The following is a 26056-nucleotide window of genomic DNA, read 5'->3' on the forward strand; positions in this document are numbered from 1 at the left end:
GCTGTGGCTGTAGAGAGTGTTATGGGAGAGACATGTTTTATTGCAGCTGGGACCGATGAAAGTGTCCAGTTGTGCTGCTGCAGGTTTTCTTCTCTCTACATTTCTCCCAGCAGTCATTCCTCCTCTGGTCACTGCTATGGATGCACAACATGACTGGCAGGAATGAGCCACCTCCTAGTGGAACAGAAAGAGGAGAAGCTGATCAAAGAAGTCCAAAGAGTCAGCGAATGGGAAGGCTGCTAGACAGGAAGCAAAACAAGAGACGTAAGCGGTGACAGTTCAACATATTCTGTAGGAACCGGAAGAAGTCTTCAGAAGGGTCATCTTGAGTGATAATGCTGGCGGCTTTGTTAGAGCTGTCCAGAGCTATCTGTTTGTTTCTGCAATAAATCCTCCTTTTAATTACCTACGCTTACTGTGTTATCAAGTTGGGATCCTGGACTCCTGACACTGATTGTCTGACTCCAGGCACTGTGGTTGTCTGCAAAAGATCACACATGGCAGGGTTGATGTTGTCAGCCTTCATGTCACTTTTGCAGAGATCTTTGTAACACAGAGTTGGTCTGCCAATGGGCCTGGTGCCTGAAGCCAGCTCCCTGTGGAGCATATCCTTGGGGATCCTGACATCTTTCATTGCGTGGACATGTAGATGTCCCTAAGACATCTTTGGGGGAAATCTATGGGAGAAATGTTTTCTGGCAAGTGACATTTGGCCAATATAACATGGCCAACATAATGTGTGACAATTGATTGATAGACACCCAGAAATAAATGCTCCAGACCAAAACGCTATGCACATGATGCTTTACTGTGCATTCACAAGTTTCAGGTCACCATACAATCTTTGTAGGAAGTTGTAATGCCCGTGGGAATTTATTCATAGCTGTGGCCATACCCTAATGATTTCTTTCGTTTCAAAACAATATTTATCATCATTTGCAGGGAAGACAAATGTCACAGAATTCCATTTTTAAGAAGAGAATTCCATATTAATGACTATATTGCATGACCTATCCAAACGAAAATAATCTTGTGTGAGACCTCTGAAGAAGAACCCAACCATCCATTTCCAATGATAGACCAATACAATTAATTCAAGCAATTAGAGCCTAATACCCATTTTACTTGCCCAGGAGATTTAATGGCACAATATAATTGCAATTAAGTATTGCTTCATTGCTGCCAGGAGGAGAAAGAGAGGGAGAGGAATTGCAAACATTTCCATCTTAGTGCATAATTGTTTACAAGACATTGGGGGCGGGGGTCCTATAGTAAGAACTGGTTTGGTTGCAGCAGATCTCCATCTTAGCTGGCTGCTTCTTGACTCAGCTGGCTTGAGCTGGTCTTAATTACCCAACCCAGGTTTAGTTGAAAGTTCAGTTGAAGATACACAGGTATAACTTGTCATCCTGACTACTTATAAATTCTGCAAAAGGGGTTTCTGGGGGTGTAGCAGAGACAGGACCAAAGGGGGGGTGGCTTAGGCTGGATCCCAACCTGTTTAGCTTGATCATGTGACCTGGCAACCTGGCATTGAACCTTATTTTAAAGGCTTGTTCTACCTTTGTCGGGTGGAGCAGCAGCAGCACCCTTGAGGCAGAACAGGGTTGGGATTTGATGCAACTATACACCAGCTTAATTTACAACAGTTTGCTTTTCACCAACTTTTTCTGCATAAGATAGCTCCCTAAAATTTAATTCAGTGCAGATTGCAAGGTTATTGCTATTTATTTTAGGTCTCCCCAAGTTGAGACGTTTGATTATGAGCCTGGGGTAATATATTCATTTATTTAAGTGAACTCTGCCCTTCCAACAAACACCAACTTATAAAAAGTACAATATCAAACAGCATGGAAATTTTATGAAATAAGTAAAATATTTCCATTACTCTATATACAAATCCTGCTAGCATCACCCTCTTGTGCATAAACAAAAGGGATAAAGCTGCAAATAGTAAGTCACCATACATGTGATTTAGCAAACCAGCTTAATATGGAAACATACACAGTTTTTCTGTTTTTAGAACAAATTTTCATTCAGTTGCAATTCCTGGTGTACAGGTACAAGTCTGTGAACATGAATGAACAAAGGGTGGGGTGGGGTGGGCAGCAGGGTGAAAAGGAGACAAGTCTTCTCCATCTTTGATAGTTCTTTTGGGAAGGGAATTTGAACAGATGTCATGTAATCTGCACTAATGCAAGTGTGGAGCCAGTGTTCCTAGGGAGAGCATTCCATTACTGAAGCGGCAATACAGTGGTACCTTGGTTCTCAAACTTAATCCATTCCAGACTTGAAAAAACAACTCATAAAAAGCAATTTAACATGAATTTTGCTATCTAGCGAGACCATTGATCCATAAAATGAAAGCAATTGTAGCAGGAACCCCCCCCCATCATTCAGTTTTTACAAACTTCACACACACTCACACACTACATAGGCTACACTTCTGTTATAAATTCATAGAAAATCAACCATACATCGGATTTGCACTGTTCCACTTTTATTTTACTCCATGAAGGAAGGACTACAAAATGGGGAAGGTTTGATACAGGACAGCCATAATCCCTTGAGCATACCAGCACATACACAGGAGTCCTGCCCAGTTGCTATGCCAACCCTGATGGTCCCAGACAGAAGACCATCAAGATCACAAAGAACTTGCATATGGGAGTGGATTCAGCATGGACTGGAACAAAGGACAATAATCAGCTCTTCCCACTGGGGGCAGGAAACTGCAAACTCCCCTCTGTCACCTGGAAAGTACTCATGGGGAGGGGGAAAGGGGGAATCAGCCAGGTGACAGGACACTCAGGGTACCACCAGAACTCCTCCCTCAACCCCTCCTTTCTGTGATGTATGTATCTGAGGGGTGGTCTTAGGTTACACCCCTTCTGTGATGTTTGTATGATGTTTCTGGGGGTGGTCGTGATCTAGAGGGTGTTTTGCACACCATTTTTCTTTGTCCTTCCTCTCTCCTGCAAGTGAGGGGAGCACCCTGTTGCAACAGTTCAATAAAGGCCAAGCCTACAGGCTGCCGTTTTGCTCCAAGTAATCCTGGTTGGTGTCTTTGTTTTTGTCCAAGGGAGCCCTCAGATTTTTCCGTTAACACAATAAACAATGTCCTGCAGTCACACAATCAATCAATCAATCTGTAGCTGAACTGGGTTCTGCACAGTCACAAAAACAAAACAAAAAAGCTGCAAAAACAAAAACGCAAAATAAATAGCAAAAACAGACAGACCTCAGCGTAACACTCAAAATGGAAGTGTGGCACTCAAAATGGAGCATGTTCAGCTTCCAAAAAAAGTTCGCAAACCGGAACACTTACTTCCAGGTTTGCAGTGTTGGGGCTCCAAGTTGTTTGAGAACCAAGGCGTTTGAGAACCAAGGTATCACTGTACTGAGACTACTCTCTTACCAAGAATATACACATATTTTCCCAATAACCAGCCACCCCACCCCTCATAAATATATTGTGTGGTTACTAGATGATTCACATAAAAAAATTCCTTCCTGTAGCACCTTAAAGACCAACTAAGTTAGTTCTTGGTATAAGCTTTCGTGTGCATGCACACTTCTTCAGATACACTGAAACAGAAGTTGCCAGATCCTTCTATATATTGAGAAGGTGGGGAGGGGTATTACTCAGAAGGGTGGTGGGAATCGGAGATTGGCAGATAGCTGAGATGAGCCTGTTGACGACTCTTAACGACTGTAATAGGTCTTACAGGAAAAGGCAAGGGGTGAGGAGGTGAGAGATGGCTTAGTCATGTATAATGAGATAAGAATCCAATGTCTCTATTCAGACCAGGTCGCTCCATTGTTTTAAGTTTGGTAATGAGATTGGCAGATAGCTGAGATGAGCCTGTTGACGACTCTTAACGACTGTAATAGGTCTTACAGGAAAAGGCAAGGGGTGAGGAGGTGAGAGATGGCTTAGTCATGTATAATGGGATAAGAATCCAATGTCTTTGTTCAAACCAGGTCTCTCCATAGTTTTAAGTTTGGTAATGAGTTGTAATTCAGCAGCTTCTCTTTCCAGTCTATTTATGAATTACAACTCATTGAATTACAACTCATTACCAAACTTAAAACAATGGAGCGACCTGGTCTGAATAGAGACATTGGATTCTTATCTCATTATACATGACTAAGCCATCTCTCACCTCCTCACCCCTTGCCTTTTCCTGTAAGACCTATTACAGTCGTTAAGAGTCGTCAACAGGCTCATCTCAGCTATCTGCCAATCTCCGATTCCCACCACCCTTCTGAGTAATACCCCTCCCCACCTTCTCAATATATAGAAGGATCTGGCAACTTCTGTTTCAGTGTATCTGAAGAAGTGTGCATGCACACGAAAGCTTATACCAAGAACTAACTTAGTTGGTCTTTAAGGTGCTACAGGAAGGAATTTTTTTATTTGGACTATGGCAGACCAACACGGCTACCCATCTGTAACTAGATGATTCACATGATTCAGACCAGTCATCTCAAGCAAAGAGTCCATACAGAAAGTCCTAGAGTTCAATTTTTCCATCATCTCTTCTCTTGAAAAGGATGGTTGAGTAGAACAGTCATTTCAAAGTCAGTCCCATTTCATAGAATCATAGAATCATAGAGTTGGAATAGACCACAAGGGCCATCGAGTCCAACCCCCTGCCAAGCAGGAAACACCATCAGAGCAATCCTGACATATGTCAGAGCACTCCTGACATATGTCAGAGCACTCCTGACATTTCAAGGAATGCAGACACAGTCTTATCTTGTGCTTGTGACCATATCAAGGGGGCAGGCAAAGCTGTCCAATCCCCACTGAAAACACCAAGCAAACATGTAAAATATGTTACTACTAAAATCATTCTGGAAATACAGAACCACAGCTGGAAAATATATCACAATACTGCCACCAGCTACTCCCTGCGGCACTTCACTTTGTTATAGCTTTCCACAAGGCAGATTTCACCTCTTTATTCCGTATGGTGTATATGAAAGGGTTCAGCAATGGGGTTAATACCGTGTTGAGAACAGAGACCACTTTGTTGCTGTGGATGGAGGAGTGTGCCGTGGGCTTCAAGTACATGAAGAGAACAGCTCCATAAAATATGGTGACCACCGTGAGATGGGAAGCGCAAGTGGAGAAGGCTTTCTGTCGTCCCTTGCTGGAAGGAATCCTCAAAATGGTTGAGATGATGTAGATGTAGGAGACCACAGTGAAGAGAAAGGAACTTGGGATTATGCTGGCTGTCCCCAACAAACCAAGGAATTCAATGAGGCTGGTGTCTGCACAGGCCAATTTCAAAATGGGGCCAACGTCGCAGTAGTAATGGTCAATGGTGTTGCCAGCACAAAATGGCAATTTCAGTATCAAAGCTGCCTGACTGAAGATAACTACAAATCCCAGTGACCAGGAACCCAGTGTCAACAGTAAGCAGAGGTTTTTGGTCATAATTGTGGTGTAATGTAAAGGTTTGCATATGGCAATGTATCTATCAAAGGACATGATGGAGAGGATGAGAAATTCAGTGATGCCAAGGAAGAAGTGGAAGAAGGACTGTACCACGCAACAATGGAGGCAGATAGTGGTCCTGGCTATCAGGAAGGTCTCCAGCATTTTAGGGATGACAGTGGTTGTGTACCAGATCTCAAGGAAAGAAAGATTGCTCAGGAAGAAATACATTGGGGTCTGGAGCTGCTTGCTGACTCTCACGATGATGATGATGAGGCCGTTCCCTGCCAAGGTGAGAATGTATATGACAAGGATGAGTACAAACAGTGACAGGTGCCACCGCCGAAGAGTTGGGAAGCCCAGAAGAACGAACTCATGCACTGATGTGTCATTTGCCATATTTGACTCATGTCTTAGGAAGAAAAACATGTGAATGAACAAATGAACGAGCAAAAGGATTAGGCAATTTTTAAAACTAGCAAAAGGACTCCTACAAGAATGCAGAGGGAGAGCAAGAAGATGACACAGGGTTCATTGACATGATTAAGCTCAGTAGATTTTAGCAGGAGCAATCCATATTTATTAAATTTATATAGCACCTTTCATCACAAGATCTCAGAAGGTTGACAGAATAAGATACAAGATAAAACACATGTAAATAATTAAGAAAAAAACAACTAAATAGTAATCCAAGTTTGTTCCAGGGTACAGTTTTTGAGCTTTCAATGGATGAATCTTTGGCAGTCATATTCAAAAGAAGTAAATGTGCAGTGTGACATCAAAACATTAATGGTGGGATTCATCCAATGAATTTTGTGCGTGGGAGCACAGCGCAATAGGTTGTTTTCCCCTCCCCTCTCCTCATGAGTCCTCCCCACTATGCCTCAGTCTGAAACTGACTCTGGGAACAGTTCGGACACCCCCCAGAATAGCACACAAGAGGAGCAGGGGTCATTTTATCTGGCAAACTTATATGCTTGCACAGACTGAACATTTGTAATAGTGTGTTGAATTCTCCCCTACCTGCCATTTAAAAATGCCCATGGTGAGTAGAGTAAAAATAACCTGCATTTTGGATTCTTTGAATTGAAAACCTTGTTGGGAATATGGAGAAGTTATGTATATTGAGGTGGGAGGGTGTGGGAGTTGTATCTTTTGGGAAACATTGAATGAAACATTTTGGGAAAATTGAAGTGCAATAAATATGACAATATTTGGAGATGACTTGCCTGAAACCTTTTGCTAGGTGGAGTCATTTGCAATCTACTGTATGAACTATCCTAGCTGATAGTTTTTCATGTCATCTTGTGAAGGTAAATGACATTCCCCGAACGAGAAAATATCTGAAGTTTTATTGGGTTGGATCCTGGAAAAAGGTTTTAGATGCACCAGTATGGTTGCATGGCTTATTACAAGTAGTATTAGTGTTAATATTAGTATTAGCCCAGGGTAGCAAACAAGAAAACATGTAATTAAAGAAATGCTAAATATCTAAAACCATTAAAACTTAATCCAAATTTATCTGAATATTCAGCCCCCTCAAGCTGTAAGACATAAAGTTTAAAAGGAAGAACATCTTAAATCTGCCACATGTTCCATATAACGCATTTCAGTTAATATAATGACAACAATTAATGTGGATCACCCACAAAGCAGGAGAGAATACTCACATCCCTTTTTGTACTTAGCATTTCTTCTTCTTTAAGAATCTTTCAGATGTCCAAGGCAAAGAAAACTTGTGTAAGACCTCAGAAGAAGAACCCATCAAGTGATTCGCAATGTTTTAAGTAACTGATCAAGCAATATAGTTATTAAAGCTGAATCTATGTTTTACTTAACCCAGGGGATTATAATGTTACAAGATAAAGCACAATTAGCTACTGCTTCACTGGGTTGGTTTTTTAAATAATAATTAAAACACCAAGTGAGTGTAAGTTCCGACCCAGGTCAATGTGTAGGTTTTCCAGGGTTGCACACAGTGTAATCAGGAGCAGACATGCAGTATATAAAAAGGAAATGGTTCCATTCAGTTTTATGAATGACAAACGCCCTCATGGCTAGCAAAAAGGCTCACAACCAATGTTGTGCAGACTGCCAAAGAAATTCAAAATGAATGCCTGCTTGGCTTCAGCCACAATAGGGAATATAATGAATTACTAATCAACAATGGTTCACTGCAACCTAATGAGGCACAAAGGAGTATGGCCAATCCTCCATTCTTTGGGCAGAAGCAAATTGTTGTTTTATTATTTGTGATGGGGCTTTTTTTTGCATTGGCAATGCCATGCTTCTGATTGAAGGAAGAATCTTAAGTGTGTTCAGCCCTAGACTTGCCCTGACATCCCTCCCCATTTGAGATTTGTAGCACATGAATATATGCAGGGATTCCCAAACTTTTTGGGACCCAGGGACATACTGGGAAAACTAAGAAACTGCCTTGGGTGCTACAAAATATCCCTTTCACAGAATAGAAAATAGTGATTCCAGGAATATCGTTCCCCCCCAACAGAAAAAAACACCTATAAAGTCCCCACATCCATACCTAAACATACAAAAAATTAGGAACTCCCCCACCAAAAAATAATAATAATTGGATACCCACTCAACAAACAAAAAGGCATCAACAGCAATGGAAATAACAGGAGGGGCAAGAGGCATCGGTAAGTTACAAGGAAGATGTCTCTGGGTGTTACGGTGTCCACGAGTGCCAGAGGGAATGTTGATTCCAATTTCCATATGCAGTCTTTTTCAGCAACCATTGACAAAGCATGATTAGCTACTTCATAGTAGAATCAGATACAAGCATACATAAATCAGCATTTATGATATGGCTGATAAGGCTACCCTTGCCTGAAACCCTGGATAGCTGCTGTCAATAAGCAATACTGAGCTCAATGGGAAGGTGGTCTGACGGGGTATGAGGAAGCTCTACAGAAAGCATCTCCATGGGAAATAAGCTTGCAGTGTGTGGTTGATTTTTGTTGTTTCTTTTTTAAATCAACCTAGTGAGACATGCAAATGTTCATTAGTTGGGAGGAAGTTAGTTGGTCATCCTTCAAAGCAGCACTAGGGAACCTCCTGGGTCCAGAAGCTGTCCTTCTTCCTCAGACCACAAGCACTTCCCCACACCATCAGGTTGCAGAGAGGTAAAGGTGTGGCTGAGCAAGGAGGAACAAGTTGTGATGGCTTATCTTGGGCTGAGCTAAGGTTGGGAGCTGAATGCTGGTTGAGTGCAGCTGATCTGGGAATAAACTTTCTGAGCCAGAGAGCCACTGCGTCCTAAGATGCTCATCTTGGTAGATTGTGCCATAGGACTACACCCTAAGATTCACTGGGATAAGCAGAGGTTGGTCTCTGGTTGAGTTTGAGCTCAGCCATGGCTACACTGACTGAAGTTCCTCAGCTCAGCCTGAGATACACCACTGTAAGTCCTCCATTTTGTCTCAGCTGGGTCTCAAATTAGGTGTGAATGCTCCTTCCATTGGTCAGGATATTCTTCCTTCTGTTATCTAAAATCACACTGCTGAAAATAATGACAGATGTTACTGAGGGCAGCTGGCGACTTTCACTTCAGAAAAACGTATGGTGGAATCATTTTTTAAGCATAAATGGGAGGGATAAGGAGGCCACTGGAGAACATGACTATCTATTCTGTGCTAATCAGAAGACTCCATTCAGAAGCCATTTTGAAGATTGGTAGAATAGCTCAATTCAGCTTGGGCTAATTTGGAGGCTACCCAGTTTGGCTCAAGGGTCTTGGACTGCTTCACTCCCCCTAAGACACACTTGCATGAGAATAAGTTAAATTGGAAACAATGGTTCTTAGTTTTGAGTTGACATATGTAGCATTGTACTATTAAATTGACTTATTTTTGCACAAGATAAATGAGTCAAAAACAGAACTTTGCTTTAAAGAAGAGTGACTACCTAATGAGTATTGCTACTGTAACTCTCCAATCTTATTACAAGGTGCAAAAGAGTAACTACAGCAGATATTAAACGGTAGGTGAGTTTTTTTGGGGGGGGTGGGGGTTACAATCAAATCTTGAATATATGCTCAGAGTGCCTTGCTGAGAATTTTGTAAGTGGACATAGAAATAGCTTTGCCCCAATCCACCCAAAACCTGAAACCTGAAATGATGGCTCTGCATAATTGTGTCTCAGTGTTTGAAATCTCACATCAGGAAAGTTGCCTACCAACCTTGCATTTTGTTGATTTATTAATAATAGGCTTTATATAGACACAAAATTAAAAAGCAAGCATAAATCTGCAACCACCACACCATAAATGTGCATAGTTTGGAATATATATTTTTAAAAGTCGCACTTGAGAAATCCTCTTCTCTTGTGGATTGCGCTCCGGACTGCCTCTTTGACCTCTTTGTTCCTGATTGTGTATATGAAAGGGTTCAGCATTGGAATGAGGGTAGTGTTCAGAACCGCCACTACCCTTGATAGACGAGATGAGGAATGAACGTTGGGTCTCACGTACATGAAGACAAGGGCTCCATACAACATGGACACTACAATCAGGTGAGACGTGCAAGTGGAGAACGTCTTCTTACGCCCTGTGGCTGAAGGTATGCGGAGGATGGTGGAGATGATGAAGATGTAAGACACTGCAGTGAGGATCAAGGTCATGATGACAATCAGGATGGAGGTCAACAGTCCCAGAGATTCAATCAAGTGGGTATCTGTACAGGCTAGGCTTAAGATGGGACCTATATCACAGTAGAAATGGTCAACAATGTTGGACCCACAGAAAGGCAGCCTCCACACAATGATGGACTGAAGAAACATAATTATGAATGCTACATACCAGGTGGCAAAAGACATCTGAATGCAAACATGCTTTGTCATAATCATTGGGTACTGAAGTGGCCTGCATATGGCCAAATAGCGGTCAAAAGCCATAGCTGTGAGGATGAAAAGCTCTGTGCTACCCAGGATGAAGTGGAAAAATCCCTGGGCCATACAGCAAGCAAAACTAATGGCAGTCTTTTTCTGCAAAAGTGTTTGCAGCATTTTTGGTACAACGGTTGTTGTGTAGCAGATTTCCAGAAATGCAAGATTGCACAGGAAAATGTACATTGGGGTTTGAAGTCTTGGCTCAATGGTTACAATGATGAGGATGAACCCATTGCCTACAATGGCTATGATGTACATGAATAAACCAATTACAAAAAACACTCCATGTAATTCATGGAGAAAAGGGATCCCCAGCAGAATAAATTCAGTCACTGTCGATGCATTCATCACCTCCATGGGGGTGTAGGAAAAAACTGGGGGTGTAGGAAAAAACAAAGAAATACGTATTCAGATATTTTGGAGTGAACGTCTATTTATCAGGATGTCCTCGCTTTTTTACAGTGAAAGATAAATGTTGTTGTATCAACTGGAAAATAAAAACCATGAGACAATTTTTTTTTGAGTCGGCCAACAAAGTTGGGAGATTCTTGGCCTGGCAAATAAAAACAAGACAAAAACAGAACACAATTTGTAAAATAAAAGATGGGGATAAAATGATTGAGGACCCGAAAGAAATTAGAAAAGTATTCCAGAGATTCTATAGAGATCTTTATAGGAAAGATAAAGAAGACAATAAGAGAATAGAAAAGTATATCCATGACCATAAACTACATCAAATCTCAGAAGAAGAAAAAAGAATGCTTAACCAGGAGATAACAGAACAAGAGGTCACGAAGGCAATAAAAAGAATGAAAATAGGGAAGGCCCCAGGACCGGACGGTATCTCAGCAAAGTATTATAAAACACTATCGCAATACCTGACACCTGTTCTAAGTGAAGTAATGATTAAATCTTAAGAGAAGGAAAGATGCCAAACACCTGGAAAGAAGCTTATATTACACTGATCCCGAAGAAAGAGGGGGATATATTAGATGTAAAAAATTTCAGACCAATTTCGTTATTGAATAACGACTATAAGCTATTTGCAGATATACTAGCGAATAGACTAAAAATGGTGTTAAATAAGGTGATACACAAGGACCAAACAGGATTTCTGCCGGGGAGGCAACTAAGGGACAACGTAAGAAACCTGATAAATATAATTGAATATCTTGAAGTCAGAAATGAGAAACAGGCAGTACTATTGTTCATAGACGCGGAAAAAGTGTTCGATAATGTTTCTTGGCATTTCATGAAAGAAAACTTAAAAGTACTAGGAATTGGTGAAATTTTTTTGAGAGGTATTGACACGATTTATTCGGACCAAAAAGCAAAGTTAATAATTAATAACAACATATCAGATACCTTTGAGATAACTAAAGGTACTAGGCAGGGATGCCCTTTGTCTCCCTTGCTTACAGTCCTAGAGGTCTTGAATAAGAAGTTAAGAGAATCATCAGAAGTCAGAGGCATTAAGGTGGGACGAAAATAATTTAAGTTAAGAGCCTTCGCAGATGATCTAGTCTTAACGTTGGAAGAACCAAGACAAAGTGTGAAAGAGGCAATAAAAAGAATGGAAGAGTTTGGGAAGGTATCAGGGTTTAAACTTAACAAAAACAAGACGAAAATGCTAGCAAAAAATTTGAAGAAAGAAGAGATGGAAGAATTACAAGTAGACTCAGGAATCGCAATAGCTAAAAAAATAAAATATTTAGGAATTTGGATGACAACAAAAAATATAAACCTGTACAAGGACAACTATGAGGTGGTATGGAAAGAAATTAAGAAAGATATGGATATATGGAGTAGACTAAAATTGTCATTATTAGGCAGAATCTCAGTGATAAAAATGAATATACTACCCTAGACTGTTATTTTTATTTCAAGCAATACCAGTGGTAAAAGGGATAAGACAATTTAAGGATTGGCAAAAAAACTTAGCAAAGTTTGTCTGGCAGGGGAAAAGGCCAAGGATAAAAATGAAGATACTAGTAGATAAGAGAGAGGAAGTTTTGATTTACCAGACCTGACTTTATATTATGAAGCTTCGTGCTTGGTATGGTTAAAAGACTGGTTGACCTTAGAAAACACTGACCTATTAGATCTAGAGGGCCACGACAATAGATATGGTTGGCATTCGTACCTATGGTACAACAAAGTAAAGGTACATAAAGGTTTTCTAAACCATGTGATTAGGAAATCTTTATATGAAGTATGGGATCGGAATAAAAACCTCCTGGAAAGAAAGACACTGTGGTGGATATCACCAATTGAGGTGCTGACAACAAAAAAAGTAAACATGGAAGGGGAAAGAGTAACATATGAGGATATTCCTAGGAAAACAGCCCAAGGGATAAAGCTCAAACCATATGATCAAATTGAAAAGAAGTTAGCAGCGTGGCTGCAATACCATCAGATCAGTGATTTATTAAAGGAAGACAAAAAGAGAAATGGGTTCGATGATAATAAATCGAAATTCCAAATCGAGTTAATAGACTGTAAAGATAATATTTTATCAAGAATGTATAGTTTATTGCTAGAATGGTATACAAAAGACAAAGAAGTAAAGGAATCAATGATAAAATGGGCAATTGATATTGGGCATAACATTGAATTGGATGCGTGGAAAAGATTATGGAAGGAGGGTTTGAGATTCACAGGATGCATGGCTTTAAAGGAAAACTTGCTAAAAATGATGTATAGATGGCATTTGACGCCAGTAAAACTAGCTAAAATGTATAGGGGGAAAAAAAGTGTTGGAAATGCAAAAAGGCAGATGGGACTATTTCCATATGTGGTGGACCTGCGATTAGGTAAAAAAAATTTGGGAATCAATTTATAATGAACTCAAAAAAATATTTAGATATACTTTCCCCAAAAGACCAGAAGCGTGTCTATTAGGCTTAATAGGAACAAAATTTGTTCATGTATGCTACAGCTGCCGCGAGGACCCTTCTGGCCCAAAGATGGAAAGTACAAGATTTACCAACCATCCAGGAGTAGCAGGCGAAGTTGACAGAATATGCAGAACTTGCCAAACTGTCAGGGAGGATCCAGGACCAGGGAGATCAAAGATACCAAAATAACTGCGGCAGCTAAAAAAGCCAATGCAATTCTGGGATGCATCAATAGGAGTATAGCATCTAGATCAAGGGAAGTAATAGTGCCACTGTATTCTGCTCTGGTCAGACCACACCTGGAGTACTGTGTCCAGTTCTGGGCACCACAATTCAAGAAGGACACTGACAAACTGGAACGTGTCCAGAGGAGGGCAACCAAAATGGTCAAAGGCCTGGAAACGATGCCTTATGAGGAACGGCTAAGGGAGCTGGGCATGTTTAGCCTGGAGAAGAGGAGGTTAAGGGGTGATATGATAGCCATGTTCAAATATATAAAAGGATGTCACATAGAGGAGGGAGAAAGGTTGTTTTCTGCTGCTCCAGAGAAGCGGAGCAATGGATCCAAACTACAAGAAAGAAGATTCCACCTAAACATTAGGAAGAACTTCCTGACAGTAAGAGCTGTTCGACAGTGGAATTTGCTGCCAAGGAGTCTGGTGGAGTCTCCTACTTTGGAGGTCTTTAAGCAGAGGCTTGACAACCATATGTCAGGAGTGCTCTGATGGTGTTTCCTGCTTGGCAGGGGGTTGGACTCGATGGCCCTTGTGGTCTCTTCCAACTCTATGATTCTATGATTCTATGAAATTTATTGAATATTTAAAGAAGAATTGTAAAGAGGTCAAGACACTAGCAGGATTGACATAATACCTCCAATGTATAATAGTACTAATTTGAGAATGATGTGTGTGATGGAAAGAGAATAAATATACCAGTTGTGGGGAGGGAGGGGGGTTGTGACTCGGCAGAGTCAAAGGGAATGTATGGTGCTATTACAATTTGTTGGAAAAGAATATGTAAGCAAAACAATAAAAATTCACTTGGAAAAAAAAATGTTGTTGTATCAACTGGAGCTTTTCAGTTAACGTATAATCAAATTTAGGAATGGCCAAAATATGCCCCAGCCCACAATAAAGTATTTAAATCAATCAGATTTGTTCATGACTGCTTTAAAAGTAATATTAGGGAGGTAGTTGATGGAAACAGTGCCAGTGGAAATGCAAAGCCTGAATGTCACCCCAACCCATTACTGTATTGTTGCATCTTTAAGATTGCTAATTCAATTCACCCCTTTATCTATCTCCCCGCCCTCCTCCCCTTCCTTCCTTCTACTGTAATTTTGGTTTAGAGTAAACCTCATTGACCTATGTGGGTCCTAAGAGAAAATTTGCATATTATTATTCTGCATATCCTACTCTCTCTCTTCCTCTCTCACATATACCTTGAAATCTGCCTATATCAGCTTGGTTGGAGGCAAAACCCACAAGAATTTGAGGCTGTTGATCAGAATGGAAGGAAGGAAAGGAGAAGATCACAACAAAATGGGGGGAAGAGACAGGAGGTAGAAAGAGGGGAGAAGATCGAAAAGGGGAAGAAAGGGGGGAAATGGAAAAAATAGAAAAGGGAGCAAGAAATAGGAGAGGCAAATAAATAAGGAGAAAGCAATGTGAAAGGAAAGCACCTGCTAGAAAGCTGAACAGAAAGGGACGGCATTAAAAAAAGACAGACAGCATGCTTGGCAGCGAGCATCCTGCTTGAAAAGGACATAGTCTTACCTTTTGCTAAAATTCTGTAGTGAAAATGACAACACAGTGAAGATGCTTTGCCTTAATCCACAATATCCCAGAGGTCAAAAGCTTGTTCAATCTCATTCAACTACAAAAGAAATCTGGTGTCTATTTTGCGCTGTCTCTTAGCTGGATTCAGAATCATCTTGATAAACATGACTTCTGGAGGGATCGTTATTGTATTCAATATTCCAAATGCCCTATTTGTTCACTTTCCAAGAATTTCTCATGGGATATTACACCCCCAAGAACCTATTGATTGCTTAAGGCCATAGGTATTAATATCGCTATAGTGTGATATTTCTGCCCTTCCATTTACCTCCATTCCCTTCTCCCCACAGAAATCTTGGTATAGTTATACATTAATTCCAATGAGAATTAATTAAAGGTAAACAACCCTTCTTCTAGGACAGTGATCCCCAAATGGATGTCCTTCAGATGTTTTGGATTATTATTCAGCAGAGCCCTTCTGCAAATGGAAGGAGCCATTTTCTCTTCGTTTTCTTGTATTTTTTCCCCTTAGGTTTGTACAAATTTCTCTTTTATGTTCTCCTGCCACACATATGCTCTATTGTGTGTGTGTGTGTGTGTGTGTGTGTGTGTGTGTGTGTTGTGTTTTTGTTTGTGTGTGTTGCTTTCTCCTCTCTCTTAGAAGATATCTGAAGGCAGCCCTGTTTAGGGAAGCTTTTAATGTTGAATAGATTATTGTATTTTAATATTTTGTTGGAAGCCTCCCAGAGTGGCTGGGGAAACCCAGCCAGATGGGCTGGGTATAAATATTATTATTATTATTATTATTATTATTATTATTATTATTATTATTATTCCAAGCTCCAGCTGTAATTCACTTGGTTAAAGTTTCATGCTCCTTTCTTCAGCATCAGGGTACCTGTGATTCATTCTGTGAATTCTTGCTCTCTTGCATTATTAATATTTTCATAAAGGTTTTCTCCCTTCCCTCTATACATCTGGTACCCCCCCCTCCACTCAACCGAACCTGCCTATCAATCAAGGAAGCTCTCAGCTGTGATGCTCATTGGCAGCCTATTATTACTCCTTTCCCCTGGGGTATCTCTTTACAGTGGTGCCTCGCAAGACAAAATTAATCCGTTCCGCGAGTCTCTTCATCTTGTGGTTTTTTCGTCTTGCGAAGCACGGCTATTAGCGGCTTAGCGGCTTAGCAGCTATTAGCGGCTTAGTGGCTATTAACGGCTTAGCGACTATTAACGGCTTAGCGGCTTAGCGGCTTTAAGAAAAAGGAAACAAACTCACAAGAACTCACAAGACGTTTCGTCTTGCGAAGCAAGCCCATAGGGAAATTCGTCTTGCGGGACGACTCAAAAAACGGAAAACTCTTTCGTCTAGCGAGTTTTTCATCTTGCGAGGCATTCGTCTTGCGGGTCACCACTGTACACATCACCAGTTTTCGGAATGATTCCCCACAAAACTCTAGGTTAACCCAGTTGGGGCTGGGAGGATGACTCTTTTCTGAACCCTGGAGAGCTGCTGCCAGTGTAGACAGTTGTGAGCTAGATGGCCTGACTTAGTGTAAGGCACCTTCCTCCTTTCCATAGGGTTCTGTTTCTAGTCTCCCTATTCCCTCCCTCTCCCACAAAAGGGCTTATCTACTCTTCTTTTTTGTTGGGCCTTGTACAAGCAGTTTGCCTCTTTCTAGGCATGGGTCTGAACAGTTTTGCCTTTGTCCCAATTGCTCTCCCCTGGAAAAATCTGTTCTTTAGTGCTATACCAGAACAAACTGCAATCTGCAGAAAACCCTATCGTTCTTTGTTCCGATTCAGCACTAAAAAAATTGGGTTTCCCCAGGGGGAAGGTGGCAAAGCAAAAGGAGGTGTGTATAAGCCACTAGTCTGCTTCTTTCTCAATTTGCATAAGAGTGGAGGCAAATCTATTCAAAATGAATTTACTCATGGCATTCGGTGGTTCTGACTCTATCAAGTTTTGCTTGTCTTGGACCACCTCTTAATATCAAGTGTCCACTTGCACCCAAAATACTACTGCATTGTCATTTTTAAATACCCACCCACCCCTTGAGACTAATTATATGGCAAGGTATACACAAAAATCAATACATTACACACATAATACAAATAATATGCTGTGCTATATTTATTATTCATAACTGAATAAACATATTGATGCCTAATTTTTTCATATAGCTATAGACATTGTTGTATATAATTTTTGTGCTGTTTTTATAGTGTGTGTGTGTGTGTGTGTGTGTGTGTGTGTAATATACAGTATACATAATGTCATTCATATAAAAATATTTGTAACAACGCATATACTTTTCAGGATTTGTTTGTATTTTTAGCAGAGCTAGGAGGAAAAACCTCACTTGCTTTCCCTTCTGCAGTGACCAAAGGCAGATTATCACATACTCCATATCAAGCCTGTCGGTGTGCCTGCAACCAAGAAGTACCTGATTCAGCGGAACATATTCTCTTAGATTGCTCTCTACACAGTAGACCTCGCCAACTGATGCTGAGCAAAATGTTGGCGCTCCGGCCTATAACTCCAAGAAGAAGGCAAACGAGGTTTTTCCTGGCAAATCAGGACAAAGATACCACTGCTTTAGTAGCTTCCTTTTTAGCCATAATTTTACCTGAAAGGGTTCCTAACGAACCATCCTTTCAGGGAACAGACAGGGTGAAGCAGAATGTATAAGTGCACACGATCACAGTGTCACCTTATGATCTTCAATTCAGGTAGGTAGTCATGTTGGTCTGAGGCAGCCAATATAGATACCTGAAGAAGTTTGCATGCACACGAAAGCTTATACCAAGAACAAACTTAAGAGCCAGTGTGGTGTAGTGGTTAAGAGCGGTAGTCTCGTAATCTGGGGAACTGGGTTCGCGTCTCCGCTCCTCCACATGCAGCTGCTGGGTGACCTTGGGCCAGTCACACTTCTTTGAAGTCTCTTAGCCCCACTCACCTCACAGAGTGTTTGTTGTGGGGGAGGAAGGGAAAGGAGAATGTTAGCCGCTTTGAGACTCCTGAAGGGGAGTGAAAGGCGGGATATCAAATCCAAACCCTTCTTCTCTTCTTCTTCCTCTCTAAGGTGCTACTGGACATTTTTTTTTAAAAAAAAATATTTCTTATGATCTTCAACAGCTTCACCCTTGTCCTTTTAATTATCCCAGTGATTTTAAATGTTTTATACTGTGATGCCAAAAAAGGTATTTGCTTTGAACCTCACTTCTCATTGAGATTAATGAGAGAAATAGGAATGAGGAGTAATCCATATGCATAATTCCATCAGTAATCTGAACTTCACCAATTCTTCCCTTTGGAATGCATTTTAAATCCCTTCTTTCAGGGTCCACCTCTTTTTATGGATTGCACTCCTGACAGCCTCTTTCACTTCTGTGTTCCTTATGGTATATATGAAAGGATTCAACATTGGGGTGAGGATAGTGTTCAAGACTGCTACAACCCTAGTTCCTGGGGATGGGTGCAGGACGCTGGGCCTCACATACACAAAGATGAGAGCACCGTACAAAATAGACACCACAATCAGATGAGACACACAGGTGGAGAATGCCTTCTTGCGCCCTAAAGCAGAGGGTATGCGAAGTATGGTTGAGATAATAAAGACATAAGACAGAATGTTTAAAGAGAAGGTTGAGAGAATAAATAGGATGGAGCTCAACAGTTCCAGCAACTGACTGGGGGTGGTATCAGCACAAGCTATGCTTAGCATGGGGCCAAAATCACAGTAGAAGTGGTCAATGACATTAGAACTGCAGAACGGCAACGTCCACAAGATGGGGAGCTGAAAAATCACAATAATAAATCCCCCATACCAGGTGGCCAGGGACATTTGAATACAAACATTGTTGGGTCATAATCATCGGGTACCGAAGTGGCTTGCATATGGCTAAATAGCGGTCAAATGACATGGCCGTGATGATAAAAAGCTCCGTAGTTCCCAGCGTGAAGTGGAAGAAGTTCTGGGCCATACAACAATAGAAGCAAATAGTGGTCCGTGTTTCTAAAAGGGCCTGCAGCAACTTAGGTACAACTGTAGTGGTGTAGCACATCTCCAGAAAGGCAAAGTTGCTCAAGAAGATGAACATTGGTGTCTGAAGCCTTGGTATGAAGGCCACAATGATGGGGATGCAGCCATTCCCAATGATGGCTACGATATACATGAATAAACCCACAACGAAGAAGATTCTGTGAAGATCAGGTAGTAAAGGAAACCCCAGAAGGATAAATTCAGTCACTGTTGATGTATTCATCACTGGAAATTACCATCAAATAATCCTCAGCTGTGTCTTGGAGGACATCCCAAATGTCCATGTATAAGAAGGACCCTGAATTCCATCTAGGAGAAGGACAACTCTGATCCTAAACCCCCTTTGCCTTGCAGGATATCTTCAGGAGCAGAAAATACTAAGGAGAAAACACCACACAAACCCAGAGTGGAGTCCCTAAAATGGTTGGGTGGCACCTTGTACATCATCTTCTGGCAACTTATGCAGGCACCTGGTGCCAAACGTATCACTCTGCTTTCCTTTGGACCACATCAGTGAAGCTGAGAAGGGGGTCTTGTCATCTGGGCAGTCCAGGACCTCCATACACACTGCCTAAACGTGTGCTCCATAGAGGTCACTTCGATGCTGCTAACACAGTGATAGATGGATGCAAGCAACAAGCTTATATAGAATTAGACTGCCTAGGGATGTTGGGTGGTGGGTGGGTGGGAATGGCATTTCTGTAGTGGAAGTTTATTATTATTATAAAAAAAATTACCTAACTATGTACCACCAGTTAAAAGTCATTTAAAGTGAGGATGATCAAAATAGCAGTAGAACTTCTAAAATAGATTCAATGTGATTCATTTTAATTAAATCTCGAAAGGAGCATTAGAAAGAAGGGAAAGAATGAACAAACGAACTCATGAAGGAAAGCTTCCTTGGAAGTACCAGCAGGATATATCAAGCAAAATTGTAGATTTATTGGACTTTCAAAGATGCAGCAGCTTGAGATGTTATTGTTTTCATATTTAGACAGCAGACTTTTTGACTAGGGAAACATAGAAGAGAGAGAGAGAGAGAGAAAGAAAGAAAGAAAGAAAGAAAGAAAGAAAGAAAGAAAGAAAGAAAGAAAGAAAAAGACTGTTAACCAAATAATTAAGAACATTTTAAGCAAATTTGTTGCTTATGGATACCTTATGGTTTGCTTTGGAAGTACAGGATATAAATTGAGTAAACACACAAATAATAAATATCCAGTTATATAATTTACAACGCCTTAAAACAGTGGTGGGGAATGTCCCTTTTACAACCATATTTGATGTTTATGGTCTGTAGACCAAATGAAGTGACAACTTCTGTCATCCCTGGCTATTGGTAATGCTGGTTGGTGGAGAGTAACCTGAGTTCAGGTTACTTGCTAAAAACACTTGTTGACACAAGGGAAGTTAAAAAGACATTTTCAACAATTAAGGAGATGTTTGGGGTTAAGGCCACGGCATTGAATTTACACCAAAAGTTTTGAAGTTCTCTGACACTTTTCGTGTTAGTGAAATATTCACATGATTTGCATACACTGAAAATATCACTACTTACTGTTAGGTGGATTATTTTAATAATGGGAAATTCCTCCTGTTTTTGAATTAGGAGAAGAAATGTGCTGCAAAAGAAGGAAAAATACAATGCAACCAGCCATTAACGAATAAATAAATGGAAAAAGAATTGACAACCAAAACACTAAAAGGCAACCTTCAGCAAATTTCAAATGGGCTTCCACACTGACATTTTGTAAAATTAGCCACACTTAAATAATTGCGATTCCACTCACCCCTAAGTGTTTTTGCTGTACATCTTCCATTTTCTGTTTTTAGAGACGTTTTGGATGGGGATAAATGATTCAAATGGAGGTTTTTCCTAAAATGTTTGAATGTTACCGTTTGTACAGTCAGTTTGTAACAAGCTGTCCTTCTTGACAACTTATCCAGAATATACATTCTCTTCTATCAAGGACAGCTTTGGTTGGGGGTTATTTGCTCACTTTTGTCTTCCAAGCAATTGATTGTTCCATTTGTCCACTTTCTAACAAGAAGCACTTGTCCAAATCTCTGAACATGGGACTTAAAATACATTTTATTAAGTATGTCTTGGAACACAGGAGTCTTCATGTTTCTCAAGGGACATGGCAAACCTCCAATAATGCAGGGTTCTCCAATGGCTATTAACAAGATTCATTAACAGGTAGAAAGTTTTCTGCAGATTGAACTTTGCAAACTCACATGAGAAAGGCAGATGGGAAGGGGGCTTACTCATCTGCTGAATACCCATTTGGGGAATTTCAAGACTTCCTTAATAAAGGCCAACTAATACTTTAGAACAGCTTTCCTAGATCTGGTCCCCTTGGCTATGTCTCCCATTATCCCTGATCATCAGCCATGCTGACTGGGGCTGTTGAAAGTTGTAGTGCAAAACATCTGGAAAGCACCTGTTTGTTGAGTGAGATGATTTAGATGAAGAAAGAACAAACAATAAAAAAAATAATTACCTATGGTAATTTCCACCTGGATAAAATAGAAGACTTATGGAAGCAGTGTTCAGTCACAAATCGTTGCAGTGAATTTGTGTCCAGATTTTCACTTTTTGAAATATGGCAACCCTAATGAAAGGGGGCATTTTAGGGGCATGGTGGGACCATAGAGAAGGGGAGGTGTTTTCCACCAATGCTATTTCCACCCACCAGCCCCTGAGTTAATTAGTAGCAATAAGGTTTAGTTTTCAGAGCTGTTGTTCCTTTTTATAAAAACAATCCATAGGTCATGACTAAATAAAAGTTCACCTTCATGATTTAATAAGGATCTTTCAACAAATTATGTTGTCCCATAATTCTATCCAACAACAAGCAACAATTGAATAATTTGGGTCGCACAAACACACACATTCTTTAATCAGTTTACATACATTTGCACTGCACTGTTCAAGTCTAAAAGGTTTTTCAGTTCATACAAAAATATAAAAACAGATTTAAAATAAATGTCATCACTTTAGAGCATGAAACAATAGAAGATTAGTAACTCTCAGTGTTAAAACTACTTGAAGACTTCACTTGGTAACATGAACCAAACATCAGAATATTGGTGTGGGATTGAAATTCTAAGGAGATGTTGATTGATGTTTTAAGTGTTTGCTTGTTTGTTTAGGGCAGCCTTCTTCTTGCCCTAGTGAGCAACCTGGCTGCTAAATTCTGTACCAGCTGAAGTTTCTGAGCTGTCTTCAGAGGCAGTTGCGCATATAATATATAGCAGTAATGTAACCTAGAGGCTTCCAGAGCAGACAACAGAAGTTAGGCTGGGCCACCAGCTGAAGCTGATGGAAGGCACTCCGAGCCACTGAGGCTACCTGAGTTTCAAGCAACAGCAATGGATCCAGGAGTACAGCCAAGCAGAATGCTAGTTCTGCTTAGAGTACACCCACTGAAGTTAATGAATCTAAGTTAGTCATGTTCATTAACCTTAATGGGTCTCCTCTTAGTAGAACTAGCCTTGGATACAACCCAATATTAAAAACGACATAATAGCACAACCATTGGCAATCGTAGTTAGTAATAACTGTAATATGGCTGGCATTAGTGAAAGATCTATAATGCAGCAAATTCTATTATAATATTACCATTATTGTGCATTATATTTTTGAACATACCCTACAGTGTACCTTTAACACTAAGCTAAGATTTTCTTTGCCCCTAGCATTGCACTCATCATCCATGTCAAATACTAATGTCTCAATCTTCAGGATTCTCACAAGACAACTTTTACCAGCCAGTTTTTGGAAGCACATTTTAAAAATCATTTTTTGAGGGCCGCACTCTTTTTATGGATAGCACTCCTGACAGCAGCTTTCACGTCTGCATTCCTTATTGTATATATGAAAGGATTTAGCATTGGAATGAGGACAGTGTTCAAAACTGCTACTACTCTGCTCAGGCGAGATTGGGCAAGGACATTGGACCTGACATAAATGAAGATCAAGGCTCCATACAGTATAGAAACAACAATCAGGTGAGATGTACAGGTGGAGAATGCCTTCTTGCGACCCCTGACTGAAGGTATCCGAAGGATAGAGGAAATGATGAAGATGTAGGACACTGTGTTGAAGATCAAGGTCATGATGACAAACACAATGGAACTGATAAATCCCAGTAACTGACTGACGCTGGTGTCAGAACAGGCTAGTTTTAACAACGGGCCAAAATCACAGTAGAAGTGGTCAATGATATTGGACTTACAGTATGGCAACGTCCACATAATAGCACACTGAAGAAACATAATGATGAATGACCCATACCAGGTAGCCAAGGACATCTGAATACAAACATTCTTGGTCATAATCATGGGGTACTGAAGAGGCTTGCATATGGCCAAATAGCGGTCAAAGGACATCACCGTGAGGATTAAAAGCTCTGTACCACCAAAAATAAAATGGAACAGATTCTGAGTCATGCAGCAATAGAAACAAATAGTGGTTTGTGCTTTTATTAGTGTTTGTAGTAACTTAGGGACAACTGTTGTGGAGTAGCAGATCTCCAGAAAAGCAAGATTGCTCAGGAATTTGTACATCGGTGTCTGAAGCTTTTGTTCAATGACTACAATGATGGGGATGAACCCATTTCCTAGGATAGTTATAATGTACATACATAAACCTACTGCAAAGAAGATACTGTGTAGCTCATGGAAGAAAGGAATTCCCAGTAGAATAAATTCATCTACCGTTGAGGTATTTGATATGGTCATCACAGCAGAACAACTCCAATAATCCTCTGAGGTGGTTCAAAGTATGTCCAAAACTTCACACACACACACACACACACACATAATGATTTTTTCCAGATTGACAGAATTAAACTGGCCTAGGCTTCAAAAGAAGACAAATGGAAAGCCACGTGAAGAGTCAAAAATAGTAAAATATGGAGAAAATAGCAATTCATCCTGAATATAATAGGCAGAAACACTGAAGGAAAATAAACTTACCATCAATGAAGATAGATCCTTATGGAATTTTGTTTTAAAGTTCTGTCATCACTTTTACGCCATCAGCTAAGAAATCCTCTATCATTTTTCCTGGTTACTCAACGATAGCTCATGGTAGCTCCTTTTTCATGGTGTTGGAAGTCTTGGCAGGTCTTTCCCTACAATCCCCAACAAAAATGCCTCGGGTTTTTTAACAAATGTTAAAAACAAAAGTTGAAAAACATCTTCATGTATGCGACAACAGCCGTGAGAGTTCTGGTAGCACAAGGATGGAAGACTGAAGAAACTCCGATTAAAGAATCATGAAAAGAAAAATTGATGGACTATGCAGAACTGGCAAAACTGACACATAAACTACGAAATAAGGATAACTGTGACTTTAAGGATGAATGGGAACCTTTCACAAAGTATTTGAAGATGCAACAAAGCGAACTGGACTCCTTGGCAGGTTTTGAATAAACATTCACAATTTTTTTACTGATAATAATAAGCTAAACAGTTGGAGGATTTATACAACTCTGTAGCATGCAGAAAATAGCATTATTGGAGAAACCAAAGACTGGAACTGAGGGAAGTCGGGGGGTGGGGTGCGGGGATGGGTTTTATCGGGGGAGGAAAAATGGGGGGGAAATAAGGATATGTTTTTGGAAAATATGTTTTGTTATAATTTTGAATAAAATTTATTTTTTTAAAAAAGGAAGTCTTTAGTAGTGCATAAAACTTTATGAATAACCAGGACAGTATATGCAATATATTAGAAATGTCACTACTCTACTTATTTTTAAAAGATTTATTACATGTCTACTCCAATTGTGGGAAAGAATGTCTCATGATTCTGGAGATGAAAGCAATTGAGACATACAAAATAAAGGAAAGTCTTCAACACATTCAACAGGCTGAAACTCTGTAAGAATAACACCCGCTGCAATGCCTCTTGGCTTTTTTAGACCCCATCTTGCACCTATTTTCACCATCACATGACAAAGTTGTGTTCTACATGAATGCTTCAACTTGATTAAATTGCTATGATAACACAATGCTTATCCTTACTACAGTTCCACAGGAATAGAGAATCTTCATTAGAAAGGATGGCTTCTGAGCAGGTCATTTATTTTCTTTGATCTTCCAAGCAACCAATTTGTCCATGTGCCAAGCATTTCTCATGAGAGGCTATTTCGTCAAGTCTCTCAACATAATATAACACATGGTTTTGTTGGATATGCATGATTTCTCATGAGAATGATGTCCAAGGGGGAAGGGCTGTCTCATGAGTATTCTCACTATTTATGAATCTAGATCAAACCAGAGTTATGTAGAGTTTTCTCTAGATAAAATATGTCAGGCAGAAGCCTGGTGAAGCTGGATTGTGTGTGCACGTGTGTGTTTCTGTATTCTTCAGATGAGCAAATATCCATATTTGGAATCTCAGCTGGCTTAATAAACAACCATCTACAGTTTGACATAATATTCAGAATGCCTAAAATGTGAAGTTGGTCATGTTGGTTCATAAGAGTGTGTGGAGGAGAAGAGAGTCCACAGCTGGTCACTATCTTTAGTAGACACATGCAAAATGTCACCAAGCTGTGAGAAGCGTTTGAGATCTCAACATATTTTCATCAGACAAGATGTTGCGTGTTCAGACCTTTAAACCTCCCCCTTAAATAAATTCAGACAAGACTCAAATTTTGGTTTGGTTTTTGGCAGAATTTAGGCCACACTTTATTGATTACAGCAAGTGAGTGGTTGCATAGGCTCTGGTTCGACTAGCTCTCTGCACCGTTGCAGATAGCGCTGACCCAGGGCACCAGCATTGGTGAGTCTAGGGTGAAAACCCGGATAGGCGGAAAGCCGGGAACAGGCTATGTCCACCACCCAGATGTCCGCCTGGACTCCGGCACAGGCACAATCCCCTCACAGGGTTGACCAAACCACTGAGTCCCTGGGTTCCTTTAATGAAATGCCCTTCACATAGGGATGGTGGGAATGTTCCCCCATCCCT

At 40.4% G+C, this 26056-nt stretch overlaps 3 protein-coding genes and 1 pseudogene across 4 annotated transcripts; all 4 read right to left on the minus strand.

The window, feature by feature from the left end:
* Window positions 1-4927: 4927 nt before the first annotated feature.
* Window positions 4928-5845, minus strand: LOC308572188 (olfactory receptor 6X1-like; the record flags this gene model as incomplete). Its single annotated transcript, XM_081168154.1, has 1 exon — window positions 4928-5845. One exon carries the CDS (start codon window positions 5843-5845, stop codon window positions 4928-4930), a length of 918 nt encoding a protein of 305 aa, XP_081024280.1.
* A 3915-nt stretch (window positions 5846-9760) lies between these two features.
* On the minus strand, window positions 9761-10711 carry LOC308571859 (olfactory receptor 6X1-like; the record flags this gene model as incomplete). The annotated part of the gene is made up of 1 exon (XM_081167471.1): window positions 9761-10711. One exon carries the CDS (start codon window positions 10709-10711, stop codon window positions 9761-9763), a length of 951 nt encoding a protein of 316 aa, XP_081023597.1.
* A 7527-nt stretch (window positions 10712-18238) lies between these two features.
* Window positions 18239-19300, minus strand: LOC308572177 (olfactory receptor 6X1-like; annotated as a pseudogene). The gene has a single exon. The product of its transcript is annotated as an olfactory receptor 6X1-like (transcript).
* Window positions 19301-22671: 3371 nt separating this feature from the next.
* LOC308572172 (olfactory receptor 6X1-like) lies at window positions 22672-23886 on the minus strand. The gene has a single exon (XM_081168135.1). The coding sequence runs from the start codon at window positions 23818-23820 to the stop codon at window positions 22876-22878; it is 945 nt and encodes a 314-aa protein (XP_081024261.1). The 5' UTR covers window positions 23821-23886; the 3' UTR covers window positions 22672-22875.
* Window positions 23887-26056: the final 2170 nt, after the last annotated feature.

The sequence above is a fragment of the Podarcis bocagei genome (assembly GCF_964188305.1).
Source record: "Podarcis bocagei genome assembly, chromosome: 13".
NCBI classification, from domain to species: Eukaryota; Metazoa; Chordata; class Lepidosauria; order Squamata; family Lacertidae; genus Podarcis; species Podarcis bocagei.

Bases quoted from the DNA above. Each gene is read 5' to 3' on its own strand.
- LOC308572172 (XM_081168135.1), bottom strand. From the start codon at position 23,820: ATGACCATATCAAATACCTCAACGGTAGATGAATTTATTCTACTGGGA.